At 43.1% G+C, this 17,767-nt stretch overlaps 1 protein-coding gene across 1 annotated transcript in view; it reads left to right on the top strand.

Moving 5' to 3' along the window:
- The window catches only part of gmds (GDP-mannose 4,6-dehydratase), a 158,887-nt gene that overhangs the window by 31,345 nt on the left and 109,775 nt on the right, over positions 1-17,767 (top strand). Inside the window, exons 5-6 of the mRNA XM_061078521.1 lie at positions 14,939-15,131; positions 16,183-16,287. Of these exons, the coding sequence (XP_060934504.1) occupies positions 14,939-15,131; positions 16,183-16,287 (298 nt within the window). The remainder of the gene's footprint in view (positions 1-14,938; positions 15,132-16,182; positions 16,288-17,767) is intronic.

Here is a 17,767-nt window from a genome sequence, read left to right as displayed (position 1 = left end):
TTCCTGCCCTTTCCAATTAGCGTCTCCGATCTTTTTCTAATGAAATATCTTTGGTTTTGTGGCCACTATGTGCTGAGGGAAGTAGCCGTGTCTTTACCTGCTGGTGACACTCAGGCAGTGGCTCATGCTCATGGCTCAGAATATCGTCTACATGTAGTTTTCGTGGCCTTGTCAGACCAGCTAGCTATTGGCTATCTGGAGCCTTTTTAATAGAGATAGATGACAGGGATTAAATCTCCATCACAGCTCAGGCTCTGCAACACGTACTCCCATTAAGAATGCAGCGATATCTCTTCCCAATAAGGACAGCACAACATGCCATCACTTTGAGATTGATGACTGGTACTAATGTGGATTTCTTGCTGTGTGTACGTGTGGTTGTTTATAAGTGCTCTGTTAATTTTAGACTATGTGCAATCACTCCTGTAATATCCCTGAGCCCATTGCACATTGTACAAATGATGGACAAACACAGCCTGTGCTAGACATTGTGGTAAGGTCTTGTATGATTATAATGCCCATTCTCGAATTCTGTCTATTTGTGAATGTGTGAGTGTGTGTGCGTGTGTGTGTGAGTGTACTGGCTGTCGAGATTGTGATTGATCATCTTCTTTTCACCCGAGCTGCATACTTTGTGTGTTCAAACAGAGCTGAGTGGACTTGGCTGGTGCTCATAAGAAAATATGAGCTGATTTATGTACTTGAAAGAGAGCCAGCTGTTTCTTAATAAACTGTATGAAATAATAAACTATTATACTGTCGAATACACAGAATAATAGTTTAACAGCAGACGCTAATAACAGTGCAACAATCTACTTATTTACCCAGATTGTTCACTTATTTGTCAGCCTATTAATTTGGCAGAACTATTCCCCCCCCCCCCTTTTCCCTGCACCACCTTTAAGTGAGAATGCTCTGGTGCATAGATGGAGGAATGAAGGGGTGAGTGTTGGGTGGGAGGAGAGAGACAGCAACGGGGGAGAGATAGTGAAAGATACAGAGGAAGGTGTAGAGATAAGAAAGTACTAGTGTCTCTAATCTGCTCCAGATGAAAGCTATCGGGGTGACGGGGTTGTGAAAGGATGGGAAAGGTTGACCGCTCCCACATCACACCGTCTTCTGTGAGTCGGCCTCCTCGTGCTGTCAGACCAGCCATCAGCACCGACACATGCACGTGGCCAAAATCACACACCGACTCCACTGGGGCAAAGGTTGCTTCGACAGATTTGTTTGCCCTGCCCTCCCTGTCTTATTGTGTTGTCTTTGTTTTAGCAGTGTGCCAATGTAGGGTGGGTCCAGTATCACCTGATCTCATCTCCATCACTAGATTCAGGTTTATATGTCAAACAACACAACCAGGCTTTATATTACAGTATCATTTCATGTAGAGGTAGAATAAGAAATGGCTGGTGAACCCCCGGCTGCAGCAAAGACAGATGAAGACCTACAAATGATCCCTATATGCAGATGACTGTATCTTTCACAAACCTTAGAATGAATCATTAGCGCTAGACAATTGTGAGGTGATACAATCAACAATTTAAAGGTCATAACATTTCAGGTAATGCAGACATTGAGCGGGTTAAGAATATAAACCTTTTTCTTACCTGTGGTTCAAAGTCATTTACGCAAAGTTGAATATTTCAAAACAATCAAACCATTGTTGCTAAAATCCAAGCTTGCTGGTCATTGCTCCCTCACCATATTTAGATGAACATCTTCCCAAGGATTAGTTTTTCTTTCACAACTACTTTTAAAGGACTGGATAAAATCATCTCATCTTTTATCAGGAAGAGCTTTATCCCCAGGATTAGGAAATTACATCAAATAGAGACAGAAGAGAGAATGGGGGCTTAGCATTGGCAAACATGTTGTTCTATTATTAGACTTCTATAATCACATTGTGGTAAATTGGGTAATTACCAACATAAAGGAAGCATGAACCAGGCTTTGTGTAATCCTGTGTCTCTATGCTCCCTCTCACAACTTCCTCTCAGCATGAAAACCCAGACAGACCCAATTGTGATAAACACATTCAAAGTGTGGTATCATTTCTAGATCCCATTTCAAGTTTAAACATGTTCTAGCTCTGTAGCCTATCCCCCACCAGTGCCCTCTTCCCACCATCTCTCCCAGACTCCACTTTCCAGTCATGGTTAAAGAAGGGATTAAGTGTTGGCATCTCTATCAACACTATAGTTTCATCCCTTTTGAAAAACCAGTCACAATACTATTGTGGAGATATTTCTATAGATGTCTCCAGGTGTGTAATCTTGTTAAGAAGCCATTTATTCCCATCTCATCTCCAGGTTTATAGAGGAACTTATAATTTGGGACCCCATGTTCATATGATACAAACGAATATAAGAAAAGTATTTCCCTATATGTTCAGTTCTTGAATCACCTTTGGGTGCGGTCGAGTAAAGAATTTGCGACTGACATAGCTGATGAATTATGCTGGTCTTAACCCAGAAGGTCGAGATAGACGCTGCCCACCCTGAGTGGGTTTCTACTTGAATTCTTATACCATATACCTTATACCTTATACCGCTGTTGGTCATTATTTAAAAGATCTGTATTAGTACGTAGATATGAGCACACCCAAGATTCACATTACCTGAAGGGTAGCTCCTGGATCGTCTGGTCTTACAGGTGATCATAGCTTGATGTCATAGCCTGTCACCGACTGTCACTATCGGCACAATGGCTCGTGTTGACTCAATGGAAATCTGCCAAACCGAAATTACACTGTAAACGGAAAGTGTTACGGCTCATTTAAAACTTGAGAAACTGCTCCACAAGGGGGTTCGCTGAGGAAAACAACTGCCAAACAACTGTAGGGTGTTTGTGCTCGTGTCAAGCTGTTGAATCCCCGGGGTTCTCACTCCCCCTGTGTGGGGTCAGTGCAGCACAGATGCAGTAATGGGTTAACGCAGAAGCAGAGGGTAAAAGAAAACCACCCAAGAGCCAGTGACCCATCGGTAACATAAAAATAACACCAACGCTGGTTCACGACAAACCGCAGGTACTGGGCAAAGTTAACCCATTATTGCGTCTATGCTGTATTTCCCCACGCTGGCTCAACTTAGCTCAGTGATTTTAGAGGGAAGGATGAAAGGATGTGTAATGTTCTCTTCTTTTTCCCACTGTACTGCTGACACAGCAATGCTATTCATCCAGAGTCTTTCTCAAGCAAATGTCCATGTGTAAAAAAAGCACCAAAAAAAGCTGGATGGAAGATATGATGACATGAATCCACAGTTTAAGACCAAGTGATGTCGTTAAACGCTCTAGATAAAGGTAGCACATTGATGTTGAGTCAAGATAAACGATTATAAATGTTGTAAAGATGTTCGTGTTCTTTTTGTTTTGTTGAGTTTTATAAAAAGGTCGTGTTATGGCAATTTTACGTAGTCGTCAGGAATAAAGAGTGAATCAAACAAACTGTTAGTCTGTATTTTATTACAAGGCCTTGGACTCAAATCAAACTGAGAGCAAGGCTATCTGCTTGAGAGTGCGAAGAGTCTCTCAGGAACTGGCAGTTAAGAAGCCCCCCCTGAGTTCCTCCAAACACTCAGAGGGACTCTACACATGAACAGCACACGTGGACAGGCAGATCATCTGATCACAGCATCAATAACATCATAAAGAAACTTAAGATTTAGCATTTGAAACAGGAACTTTGACGAGACAGTGTCTAGACACGATCTCCAACAATAGATTTTTAGAGAAAGTTTCAGGAACAAACACAGTTCAATGACTCATATGAACCCGGGTCACTTGAAAACAGAAGAACTTATGATCAGATACATTTGAACCTGTGTTGACCTTACAGGCACTACAGGAACAGTATAATTTTCCACTACAGTCGTCAACCCATTCCCACACCGTGAACTTACCGGAAATGTTACTGCTCTATTCTCTGACATTGTTATTAGGGCCTCTAGCAGGAAAAGTTCTGGAAAGTGTCAGGAGCAAGTGACTGGGGACATTTGTGTTGTCTCCTACAGAGCATCTGAGAAGTTTCTGGGAAGTCTCCTTACTTCAGTGCGTGTCTGAAAGCAGCAGTAGATGCCTCTAAACCTCTGGTTGCAGTATGCCTTCGTGCTCATACTTTTCCAGTAATTGAAATGACCCTGATAGACTCACAACCAACACAACGCAGCTCATCACCAGCCTTAATGAGCTCGGTGAGCACCAGGCAGACGAGGAGGAATTTATAACCAAACAGCCAGCGTCTAACTGCCCGGCCGTAACCCGGGTCCTGCTCCCGCTGCTGTCTCATCATGCAGCTGTGGGGCTGCTGCTGTCCAGGGGGTCCGGGGTGGGCCGGGATAGACGGGCTGAGGTTTGAGGTGGAGAGGGAAAAGGGAGGGAGAAGAGAGGGAGAGGGGGGAGGTTGTGAAAATCAGGCATAATGTTGGATCAGAATCTGAGCTCCGTTTTGGTCACATGGCTCTGTGACAGCTCCCAGAGCAGCCCGAGTGTGTGTTGGTTTGCGTTATTGTGGCCGACTGTGGTCTGCGTGTGTATTTACGGGCGAGTGTGTGTGTGTGCGAGTCCATATGTTTGTAGCTGAAGAGTGTTTGCACCTGCCGGGGCGGTGGTCCCCGAACTTCATTTCTATTTAAGGATCTTGCAAGCAGCAGCATTGCAGGGATCTGTGTGTGTGTGTGTGTGTGTGTGTGTGTGTGTGTGTGTGTGTGTGTGTGTGTGTGTGTGTGTGTGTGTGTGTGTGTGTGTGTGTGTGTGTGTGTGTGTGTGTGTGTGTGTGTGTGTGTGTGTGTGTGTGTGTGTGTGTGTGTGTGTGTGTGTGTGTGTGTGAGAGGGTGGAGGGGGTGGTGGCTTCCTCCACTCACAAGGACAACATTCATCAAGTGCAGAGAGGGGTGGGGGGGGGTCGACAGGGGTGCTGCCAGATTTAAGTGGGGTCTGTGGGCGTGCGAGGTGAGCAAGGGAGGATGGAGAGGGATGGGAGGAGGGGGAGGGGGGATGGGAGGGGGGTGGAAAGAATGTGCCAATTTGTCAAATCTTACTTCCCACCACCCCCACCTCCCCTAATCACACATGATGCTGGGTGCTGATTACAGCCAAATGGACCGACAGCAGCTGGAGCTAAAGGGGGGGGGGGGGGGGTGGAGGGGATGGAAGTTAGAGGTGTAAAGGGGGGGGGGTGGGGCGGGTTTGGTCCTGGCAGGGGGTCTCAGATGTGGGAGGTCCGTCCTCACCTCTCGTGTTGAACTTTGAAGTCATCTGGACCTGGGCAGCTGATAAAGAGTGTGAGGAGAGACACCCGGAGAGGAAGAGGAAGAAGAGGAGGAAGAGGAGGAAGAGGAGGAAGAGGAGGAAGAGGAGAGAGAGATGCTATCTGGTGTTAATGACGCTGAGGGTCTTCACCTGTCAGGGTTCGGATGAGACTGTGAAAGTCGGTTTCCTTATCGTAGCTTTTCAGGATGATGGTTGAATGTCTCTTGAGTTTTTCTGGTAGAAAGTGTGAAATGATGAATCTCTGTTGCCATCTGTTACTTTATAGATTGAATAATCTATTTGCAGAGGGAGTGATTAGCAAATACACAACCTGTGGATTCACGGAGCTGGTTTGTGGTTTTGTGCCGTGAAGCCAGAACACGATTTTATCCTCATGAAGTCGACAGCATCCGTCCATTCACTCTTCAATTCATTATGACACCGGTTGTATCGTGAACACGACTTTCCACTTGCAACAAAAATCCACCGGTAAAAGGTAATAGCTGATTCTACCTGTGCACTCGTGTGTGTGTGTCAGTGTGTGTCTGTGCATGCAAGTGTGTGTGTGTGTGTGATCGCTCCCCACAGCCACGGGGCACGACCGCAACCCGCTGCTGTCAGACCCGTTGCCATGTTTACACGCGTGTTTATATTTGTGAGGGAGGAGGTTGTGATTGACAGTGAATGTCTTCAGGCCAGACCGGGCGATCGAGAGAAGAGAGGAATGAGGCGATTCCTCTTTTCTTGATTGACTTTTCCAGACAGGCTCTATTCCAGGATCTCTCTTATCCAACGCTAAAGGAATGAGGTGCAGGACTACACCTCCGCTGTCTGCTCTCCGAAAAACACTTTTTTAAACTCATCAGCTATTGTCTGGCTTTCCTCTTTAGCCTTTTTAGTTTGTCTACTACTTGCTAATAATTAACTATTGTAAATAGGGCTGGGCAAGTTAACTCGTTTTAATCGAGTTAACTCAAGTGATGAGTTAACTCGATTGTTTATCCGCCAATTATTTTCTTTTTTCCTGTTCTGCAGCAGTCAGCAACAGACTTTCACAAAATAAAAGCCTGACTTTCACAATAAAACAATAAATAATCAAACCTGAGTTACTGCGAGATAAAATAATTAATCAAGTTAACTCATCACTTGAGTTAACTCGATTAAAACGAGTTAACTTGCCCAGCCCTAATTGTAAACACTAAAAACTCCATCTTTTGCGTATGAAATTGTTGATGATTGATGATCAATTGTTTGACTGAGTTACTGCATTGACCAACAATTCCAATTATGTTAAAATAAATAAATATTTTACTTCAGCAATTGGCAAGTTATCTCTTTAGATATCAAAATATTTGAATAAAGGATAGTTAGAGGATGAGTGTGGGAAAGTCTCCAGAAACCAGTCATGCAGCCGGCCACTGGGGAAACGATCACATTAATATGATGGGAGTATTGGCCTGTAAATGGTCTGAATTGGCTCAGGCACATGTTTAAAGTCCCTGCATCCTGCTGCCCTGAGAGATGGAGCAGTGGCAGCAGTGATGGAGAGATCGGCCACCGCCTGTTCTCTTGGATGCCATCAGGAGAAAACATGGCAGCCTGAAGGAGAGAAGGAGGCAGACGGGGACTTTCCAGACTCCACAGCATGATTCCTGAGTCTGACAGCCGATCTGCATCCCTCCGTCAGCCGTACCTGTCCTGACGTACGCTCCTGCAACTCGCATCCCTCCACACGTGTTCTGCCCACGTCTCCACCCGATCTGTTTGACTTGTATTTGTTCATCGCCATAGCTGCAGCGGCCTCCGCACTAACCGAGCCGTGCCAGTAATTAGACACATAAGCGCTGAGCTGATACGATCACGATGATGAGTGAACACCATTTTTCTGAGCTGGTGTTCGTGGGTGGATACATGTCCCGACCAGGAGCAGAGCCCGGATTCGATAACATGTTTTTGACCTTTTTAAATTGCTGCCGTGTTTATTTTTATAATCCCATCTTTTTAAAGATCTCTTCAAAGTAAATCAACATTTCAGAGTTCAGCCTCAGACTCGCTAAGTTAAACAGAGAAAAGCCACAATAAAGAGAAGAGGTCGGAGGAGACGGTCTTTTCATGTTCTGTTTGACAGGCGGTTACCAAGAAACATGGAGCTATTTTCAGTGGTAATTTTAATTCCACAATTAAGTTAAACTCAGATGATCCTAAATCTGTCAACGCAACAGGATGAGCACACGTCTCATTTGAACAAATTGGAAAAAAAAACACAACTCTGAATGAAACCGTTGTTTTTGAGTTCATATGCACTTAGATTTGTATCAGGAAGACGGCCAGGCAGCGGCTCTTCTTCCTCCGCAGGCTGAGGAGGGTCCACATGGACTCCAGGATCCTGTGCAACTTCTACAGGTGCACCACAGAGAGCATCCTGACTGGCTGCATCACCGCCTGGTACGGCGGCACCACCAGGCTCAGAGACAGTTTCATCCCCCAGGCCATAAGACTTTGAAACTCCTGAACTGCAATAACTCCACCAAACCAGCACCCTGGAATATTTGCATATTTGCATATGTGCACCAGCACCATAACAAGCATACTTGAATATTTGCACTACTGCACAAATTGAACATTCATCTGTAAGATATATATTTAGATGTATATATTTTATTTTCTATTTTAATTTTTTTATATTCTATTTTATTGTTATTCTAGTTTATTCTTTTTATTCTATTTTATACTATTTCTATTTTTATTTAATTTTTTTTTTTGGGTTGAAATTACTGAGCATTGCTTAAAGAGAGTGTGTGACCCAAGCATTTCATTGACAGTGACTACTTCATTATATCTCTGTTCATTTGACAATAAAAATCTTGAATCTTGAATCTTGAAAAGCAGTTTTCTGATCTGTTGTTGCTCATTTAAAAAACTACAGGAGCTTTACAATTAAATCTAAAGCTGCATTTCAACTAAAAGCACCTGTAGCTCTATAGGAACTAAAATGTCCCTGCAGACCATTGTTCACCTGCATTTTAACCACGGCCTAAATACCAAGAGAGATTACACAAATTATCCTGCTGATGTTTAAACAACTAATGGCTACAACAAGCTGTTCCACTCCGGTCCACATGGTGTGACGGTGCTTTATAAATAGAGCAGCGCTACAACAACAGTTAACAGGAGATTCTATCTGTAGATCGGAGAAGAGACGACAGAGAGGATTCAAAACAGCCAAAATCGTTGACTAAATACAAACAAAACGATTTTATTATATACCCTGGAGATTGTCTACAGGTGGAATAAAATGCAGCATTACCCAAACAGTGAGTTCCTAGACTTTTATTAATTCCTACCAGCCTGAGAAGGGACTTTTTGGGGGAAAGAACCTTAATTTAGACCCTGCCCCCTGTGGTGGAGATGGACAGAGTTCCTGCAAAGCCACCTTGTTCCTGGAGAAAAGCTCCCGTTGAAATGCTTTGTTTGAAGCAATATGCCCCATTGTATTGCACAAACTAAATTTACACACAAAGGTAACCTTAAAAACTACTTTCTATTAAAGCAAAAAATCAGGTAATTATGGTTATTGCCTTAAATCTAAGTTGTCTATATGCAAATTTCTGATTTGAATTATCTTGATTTTTAAGTACAACTGACTTAAAGCAATTGGGTTTGTCTAACCTGTTTATTTGAGTTAATTAAACTTAATTGAATTGGGTGTTACCAATTGAAGTAATTCAATTAAGTTGGTCCAACTGATTTCTTTTTAGAGTGCATATCATTTATTGACACAGGAAGAATGGGGGGGGGGGGGGGTGAGCCCATGCATTCATCTTTCATTTGAGTTTGTGGCTCATTCCAGAAACTAATCTTTTCTCAACCGTTACCACAACGTTTTCAAGAATCACTTTATTCACCATGATCTTTCAGTAGGGTGATTGAATATTTCTGTTCTCTTCTGGAGGAAACGTTCTGCAGATCTTTGCAGCCGTGGGAAGTTTAATTTCAGCTTTGGTAATGATAAGGTCAACGTCACGCAACACGTCTTGTGGGCGCAGTCGTTTCATCCTTTGTATCATAGTGTGCGTCTGTTTTTGTCACAGCCATTGATTGTTATGCAGTCAAACGCCTTACATAAACCCTGTGAAAAATGTAAACCGTGCTATTCTTGGAGCTCCTGCCGAGCAGACGCTCTATTTACAATCTCACTACGTGGATTTCCTTCAGGTGTGCTCTGTAATTAAAGCTCTTCAGACGCTCGTATTGTTTCCGCTCGTCACCGGCTCTATATTTAGTCGACAGCCTTCACCTGCCACAAAAAGCTTGGTTATGAGGGAATTTGCGGAATGAAAAGGGGCGTGTGTGTTTGTGTGTGTTTGTTTGTGTGTGTGTGTGTGTGTACATGCCTGTGATGTCTGGAAGCAGCGGCCGCAGCTCTGGGGAAGTGTCGACCGTTTCATGGTCGTACCTGCAGTGTTGTGAAGGCCCGCGACTGATGTTGTGATAACAGTTTTAGAAACACGCGGTTTTCAACACACATTCCAGCTGGATGATTCAATGTCATACATCCACTGTTCACATCTCTCCCTCTCCCACTTCTATTCGTAGACAAACTGGCACACAGCGAGGAAAGAAATGGCACTTTTGTTTTTCTAAAAGGTGTGTGTTGGTGTTGGTGTGTGGAGTGTGTGTGTGTGTGTGTCTGCGTATGTGTGAACTTGAGTGACACAAATCCAACAAGACAGAACTGGAGGTGAGAGATTCCCCTCGAGGTTCATCACAACACAGCTCCACCCGATGATGGAGGAACGGTGGTGTTTGCAGAGTGGGATGTTAGCGTGGGCCGGCACACAGCAACAGTAGCTCAGGCTGCAACAGGTCGCTGGTGAAGACATGGAAACATGGTGTCACATCGTCGAATGACAAATCGCACAATGCAAAGGTTTAGATTTAATCAAAAACTCGTTGTAACGTCATTATAGTAAATTGACTCTTTCAGGTCAAAAGTATTATGCACTGTCTTGTGTTAACAGTTTCAGTTACAGTACAGCTTCAAACCTGAGTCTGTTCACACTTAGTCTCTAACCTCAGTTCAAAAGTGTTGACCTGAAAAGTTAAATAAGTTATAATAAGTTTTGTCATGCATTTTTCCTGACAATCAACCACATGCCTCCATGTGAATCATGACTTTTCTTGCAGATCGGAGGTTGTATTTGGTCGCTGGGAATCCCAAAATGGGTGTTTGAGTCTGGAGATCATGGTTTGTGTCCTGTCTCCGATCTGTCTCCTGATTCATTTCAAACACAAAGAGGAATTTTCCTAAATCTTGACCGAGCAGCTTCATCATTTGTCCAAACACAGTCAGAGTGTGAGCCACGTAAACTGGGCGTTTATCTTCATATAAGTAAATCAACAAATAAACAAAATGGTAAAAGGGAGTCTCACAGACGGATAATTAATTCCCTGCTCATATTAGCACTTGCAAATAAATGTTCATCATCCAACTTATTAAAACTTGTCACTTTAATGATGCAAAGAAATATGACTTATCAAACCAGGGAGAGGATCAGTGCTAAGCTTCATGTCTGCAGAGGAACGAGGGGTTAACGTGCAGTATTGTCTTTGTAATGCAGATGAGTGACACTGTAAGTCGAGCTGATGAAAGTGGAGTAATTGACCTGTCTGGCGGTGCCGGGGTTGCCAGGTCAGGTCTAAACCTCTCTCTCTCTCTCTCTTTCTCTCTCTCTCCTGGAGGAAATTCAGCTTGTTTGTTTTTGCCCTGTCATCACACGACTGCTCTAATTTCAGTTGGCCTGGAGTGTGATGAGTAAAGATGGAATACACTCTTATATTTAAATCACATGTAAGTGAGGCTAAACACTCGTAAAGTTCTGGAGCGATTTTCACCAGACTAGGTGGAGACCTGAGGCCCGAGCCAGGAAAGTCGAGATCTGATTAGAGGTGAAACTCTTTCCTCCACATTGATGCATCGACGTGGACGTGTGTTGGACAGCTCCACAGGAAGTCACGTCTGGATCACACTGCTTCACGATTGGTCGGCCTTGGCGGAGGAATGCGCTCCACCGAGTGCCGTTCTGCTTTATTTGTTTTTAAAAGAAACTTTACTCTCCTACGTGTTGAAAATCAGTGGATTCAGATCATCTCGGCCATTTTCGGTCCATTATTCTCGAGTGATTTACTTTTTTCGGCGCGCACAATCATTACTACATTCTTCCACCAGTGTGTATATACAGCATAATGCCTATTCCATAGTGAAGGCCATGTGGGTGTGCAGAGAGAGAGGGCATGGCTGATATTTATACATCTGCCAAAGCACACACACACACACACACACACACACACACACACACACACACACACACACACACACACACACACACACACACACACACGTACAGAGTAACATTCCCCAGTTCCACGCATGCATTTCCACAGGCCTTGTGTGAGCAGGAGAGGAATGAAACCACCGAGCTCAGCACGTATATCCTGAACCTTTTTAAGAGGATCGCTTTTTTTCAGGTGGGGATATTTGCTCGGCGGCGGCAGACCCCCGATGCCGACAGAGCCTGGCTGGCTTCCCAGAACAGAACAATATCTGCCAGGTCGACTGAGGGGCCCTGCAGCCCCCCCCACCACCCCGCCAGACACACACACACACCATATATATATATATATATACACACTCACAGGCCCCGGTGAGCACTAACGTCTGGCCTTTAAACCGTCAGCGCTCAGGCCTTGCCTTACATAATGACAGAGAATGGAGGCATTAAGGCAATTTGTTTGATTTAAGTTGTCAAGGCGTCCTGGACCCTGCCCCTCTCAGCTGGTTTCGATACCCATAGTCTGTGTGTGTGTCTGTGTGTGTGTCTGTGTGTGTGTGTGTGTGTTGTAGACCTTGTCTGTGGAGGAAAAACAAGAGGTAAGGACAGACTTAGAAAGAGGGGGGGGGGTGTCTGAGCACTGAGCAGTGACAACAGCAGGAGGAGAAAAGTATAGAGGAGGGGAGGAGCTGAGCAGAGGGAAGGAGGAAGAGCTGAACCTGAGAGAGCTGGGATAGATAGATAGATAGATAGATAGATAGATAGATAGATAGATAGATAGATAGATAGATAGATAGATAGATAGATAGATAGATAGATAGATAGATAGATAGATAGATAGAGTACTTTATTCATCCCCGAAGGGAAATTAAGTTGTCATAGCAGCCGGTTTATTTGAATACAATAAAATACAATACAATAGAATAAAATAAAAAATATTGAGGTAGAAAGAATAAAAAACAGAAACACAAGATAAATAGGAAGATAAGGTGCATTGGCAAGATGATGGTAATAGTACTGATGATATGATGGTAATGTTATTGTTAGATAGTATATAAGAATAGTACAGTATATATAGTATATAATATAACATAATATATATTTATATATGATAGTAATTATACCAATATAAAAGCAGTATATGGTAATAATGGCAGCAACAGTATATATAATAGTAATGGCGGTATAATAATAGTAATTATAACATGTACACATGTATAAATATGTGTATATAGACTTACGTAAACAAGAATATACAGAGAGTATGATATGATATATAGTAGAAGTATGAATATGAATATAAGTATTTGACTATACAATAGGTAATATAATATACTAAGAGTCTAAGAATATGTAGACAGAGTGTGCAAAAGACAATATTATTGTATAAAATGATATATAATATCAATATGGTGTATATGGAAATATATATGAGCTAAATACAGGTTTAAAAAAAGTGTTGAAGTCCTTGAAGATAAGATTAAACCAATAAAATACGAGCAGAGAAAATAGAAGACTAATCATAGAAATATAAAATAATAAACAAATAGATTAGATTAGATTCAACTTTATTGTCATTGCACAGTACGAGTACATATGCAATGAAATGCAGTAAATAGGAATAGAAATAAATAGAAATGCAAATGGGAGTGCTCACTGAATATAAGAGCATCTGTCAAACATTTGTAAAAGCTATTGAATCCCAGTGTAAACCTTAGTCTTACATGTTTATGAATATCACGCAGCAGATAATACTGAAACCTTTGTGAAGATCCTAAAGTTCTGGGAGATGTCTCCTCTCGCCTCTCGTGGAGCGGAGTCTGTTTCTAAGCTCTGTGCTGCTGCTGCTTCTGTATATGTTTTAATATTCAGTGCTGTAGAAAACATCTCTGTGTAACGTGAAGCATGCATCCGTATGTAAAGTGTCCTCAGACTCTCATAAATGATGTAAATGTAAATGAAAAGGCCTGAATGCAAAGTAAAAGCCTGAGTGGAGCGTCACAGGTAATTACACTGAGCTGTGTGTGTTATTGACCCTGATCAAACCTGCTCTGTGTGTGTGTGAGAGTGTGAGTGTGTGAGTGCATGTGTGTGTGTATATGCACCCTGAGTGGAATAGAGGCCCAGTGTTCTTGGGTCCCAGCTTTAAATAAGGGGTCTTTATCTGGCCGTGTGTACAGCTCTGGTGGGGAAGCACTAAAGGGCCAAAACGTTTCCTCTGCACACACGTGGCTCCCGCTGCTCGCTCCAGGTGTGGTGACCACTAACCAGCACGCCATTTAGCCGTTACGCCTGATTTGGAGCCTGAGGCCGACCTGGCACTCGCACAAGCACAAGAAGTCCGTGTACACAGTGTCGCACACACACACACACACATACACACACATTTCCAATATAAATGCAATCCCTGAGTGTTCATTAAGCTCCCTCCCCTTTGGGCTCTCAGCGGTGGTAACAGGCATTCTGGGAGTTGGAGTTCTCGAGATTTGAGCTTTCTGATTGGCTCTGGTGGAGTCCAGAAATGACACATTCCTCAATTATGTTTGCACCATTGTCACCTCCCACTTTCTGTCTGCGGAGGATTCGGAGACTTTTTCTGTCTTTTCTGATATTTCATAGAAAATGTAAAAACTTAGATGTGGAAGCAATTATTTAATTGCCATCAAAAGATGCTACTTTCTTCTACTTGTATGTCGAATACAACACAGGTGCAGAAGTGGAGTGGGAGTCAGTTCAATATGTTGATTAAAATTAAATTAATATAGAACTCACCTGAAATGGAGAAGAGATGATTAGAAAATTAATCATCGATTTAAGTTAGACATTAAAATACAATAACATGTCAAATCAAATCGTAACATTGTGCATCGCAGTAATTATTCTTTTTATTCTTTTGGGAAAAGTCGAGTTCCAGACTGAAGTCAAAGTTTCGTCCTTGAGGGCAAAGCTAAGTCAGGTTATTTGCTGTCAGTCAGTTTTTTGCAGCTCAGTTATGCAAATTTCAGACATGATACGACAAGGTCTGTTTTTAAAATGATGAACTTCAGGTCATTTCTTCAAACTATTCTCTGATCTCACCAGATGAAAACTAAATCCCATGGAGACCGAGTGCATGTTCCAGCCTCTCGTCCTAAACACTAATTTCTGTTTTTTAAGAAGTGATGATGTCTAAAGTGCGAGGTTTGATTTCACAAATCCTCTGGTGACGTCACAGTGAGCGGCCAGAATCTCAAAGACTCAAGTCCAAATATTGAGTCTGAAGTTGTCAGATCTTACACTATAATGAATCCTCATAGTTTTCCTATGAACAGAGATGCTGCTGTAAAGGTACCTGAACACCTTCTCCATCTCTTCCTCAGATCTCCTTCGACTTGGCCGAGTACACGGCCAACGTGGACGGCGTGGGCACGCTCCGCCTCCTGGACGCCATCAAGACCTGCGGCCTGACCACCAGCGTCAAGTTCTACCAGGCCTCCACCAGCGAGCTGTACGGGAAAGTCCTGGAGATCCCTCAGAAGGAAACCACTCCCTTCTACCCCCGCTCGCCTTACGGTAAGACACACAAACACACACATAATGTGTGGATCCACCTGGAAACACACTCTCTGATTACCCAACACTTTTGTAGACGAGTGTCCACGGCCATGTAGGGGCATTGAACTGGATCGTCTGATACCTCAGCAGCACTTGTGTTCCCATTCAGTGTGTGTGTGTGTGTGCATTTGTGAATATGTGTGTGTATGATTGTGCGAGGGAATAGAGGGGGGGGGCTTCAGCGCTCAGGCAGCGCTTGAGCTCTCCACACACCCCGAGGCCAAACGTCTGACTGACTGAGGACTGGAGTGGCTCTCATTTTAACAAAGACACCTTTATATCCACTGCACTCAGCACTCACTTCCAACACACACACACACACACACACACACACACACACACACACACACACACACACACACACACGCACACACGCACGTAGGTTGTACACGTGTGGGAGCGATCGGGTTGCATGTCCTCTGTTGTCTAAATGCTCTCCTCACTGACACTTTCCCCATCTGTCAGCACTCAATCTGCGGCTGCATGGGAGGCACATACCATCACGGGGAGGGCTGCTTCTTTATTAATTAGACTCGGGGAAGGGGGGGGGGGGGGTCAGCACACGTCCTGACCCACGGCTTAATCAATGGGCGCCTCCTTTCTCTGGCTCTGGTATTCCCCCTCATCGCAGGAGGAGGAGGGAGGGTGAAGATAGTGAGAGAGCTGAACTTTTTGTACGAGCCTGCTTTCGGTCAATCAGCAGGAGTCTGAGGTTTTCGTTCCCGACAGTGAAATACGATCCCGCGTTACCGCTGCGCTCGACCGTGACCCCGTAGAGGAGTTTCGACACAGAATCGTTTACCCTCCGATGATCTCTGTGCGTTCGCAGCTTGGAGTAGAGACGACCAGCGGCTCTGCTTCTGCTCACAACGTTTCCTCAATAAGATGATTAAAAACCCTTGAGCACTGTTAAAGTTCACTGTTGCCTTTGTGACGTATGTGCAAATAAAACAGTTTAAATAAGTTTTTGTCTTCCTCTGTTCCTCTCCTCCTCCATCTCTCATCACAGGTGCTGCGAAGCTTTACGCCTACTGGATCGTGGTGAACTTCCGCGAGGCCTACAACATGTTCGCCGTCAACGGGATCCTGTTCAACCACGAGAGCCCGAGGAGAGGTGAGCGTCCAGAACGTTTAGATGTTTGACTTAAATGACTCCTTTCCCATCTTTTGCTTATAATGATGAGGTAGAGTTGGGAAATTCTTTATTTAGAACATTAGGTTATTGTTTTAGAAGGATTTATATTTAAATGTATTATATACAGTAGCTAAATGGTGAATTTAAGTAGGACAGCATCACCCGGTGAGTAGAGGTGGTCCTGACTAGGGTTGCAAAATTCCGGGAATATTCAAAGTTGGAAACTTTCCATGGGAATTAACGGGAATAAACTGGAAATGTTGTTGGTAATTTATACTAACTGTATTTACCTTGTCATATACAGACATAAATATAAACATTTTGTTGTGTCATAGGCTGATTTGAGTCCTGAGGAAACTTTGGGCACTTGACTATATGCTTCTGCATCGTTGTGTCATTCTTAACATAGGTCTTTGCACAGTATTTGCAAATGTACACAGCCTTTCCTTCTACATTGGATGGGGTGAAATGTCTCCACACATGAGAGAGTGCACGTGGCATTGTTCTGTAGAATAAGATGAGAAAAAAGTTTGTAAAAAAGCACTAATGCAATGCCAGAGATATAAATAGTTAGTTAAACAATTGAAATAGTCTGTAAAAATATTTTACAATTGATGGATAAATGAATGGAAATAGGCTAGATGAACAGATGAACAATCCTCAATCAGCATGCTAATATATTTTCTCCAGTAATATCATGGAAACTTACCTGACTAGTCCTGCACTCTACAGCAGGCCTCAGTAGCCCTGCTGTAGAGTGAAGCATGCTGGGAGTTATCTGTGCATGTGATGGAAGAATGCACAGTGGAGGGTTGAAACTCAACGTGCAGTGTGTGCTGCATTCTATACATCTTTAAAATAGAGTTTTGAATGATGTTTTTATTGCTCAGAGTTTAATTTGCGTATTTATTTATTTTTTCAAAATTCCCGAGCTAAACTTCCCATGGAAAGTTTCCGGAAAGTTTCCGGAAATTTACCGGAAACTTTCCACCCCTTTGCAACCCTAGTTCTGACATATATTTAAGTAAAACTTATATATATAGAACATCGTCATAATGTGCTTCACAAAAGTATAAAATGAACTTAAGTTTAACTATAAAAGAACCAGGCAAATTTTATACTCTGGCAGGTTTAACTAAATTAATTTTCATATCTTATGACACAACTCACTCGAGCAAATTTCCAGACACAAACTTTAAATGCAGGCAAAGCAAAGTCCTGCTCAAGCCAAACATATAAGGCTATAAGTTAAGACTGCATTCGTCACCAATTAGCCTTGTGTCATGAGTCCACAGGCCAAACCCACAATACAGCAGAAGGTAAACCATTGTTGGATTGTGTACAAGTATTCAATTACATGCTCTATATATAAAGTCATTCATTCACCGGTGGAGCCAGGGTTCTCATAACCACTCGACACACACACACTCACACACATGTAAAGACACATAGTGAGTGG

This window comes from Limanda limanda, chromosome 9 (assembly GCF_963576545.1).
Source record: "Limanda limanda chromosome 9, fLimLim1.1, whole genome shotgun sequence".
NCBI lineage: Eukaryota > Metazoa > Chordata > Actinopteri > Pleuronectiformes > Pleuronectidae > Limanda > Limanda limanda.
The sequence above is the reverse complement of the archived record's forward strand: the minus strand, read 5'-3'. Positions and strand labels throughout refer to the sequence as shown.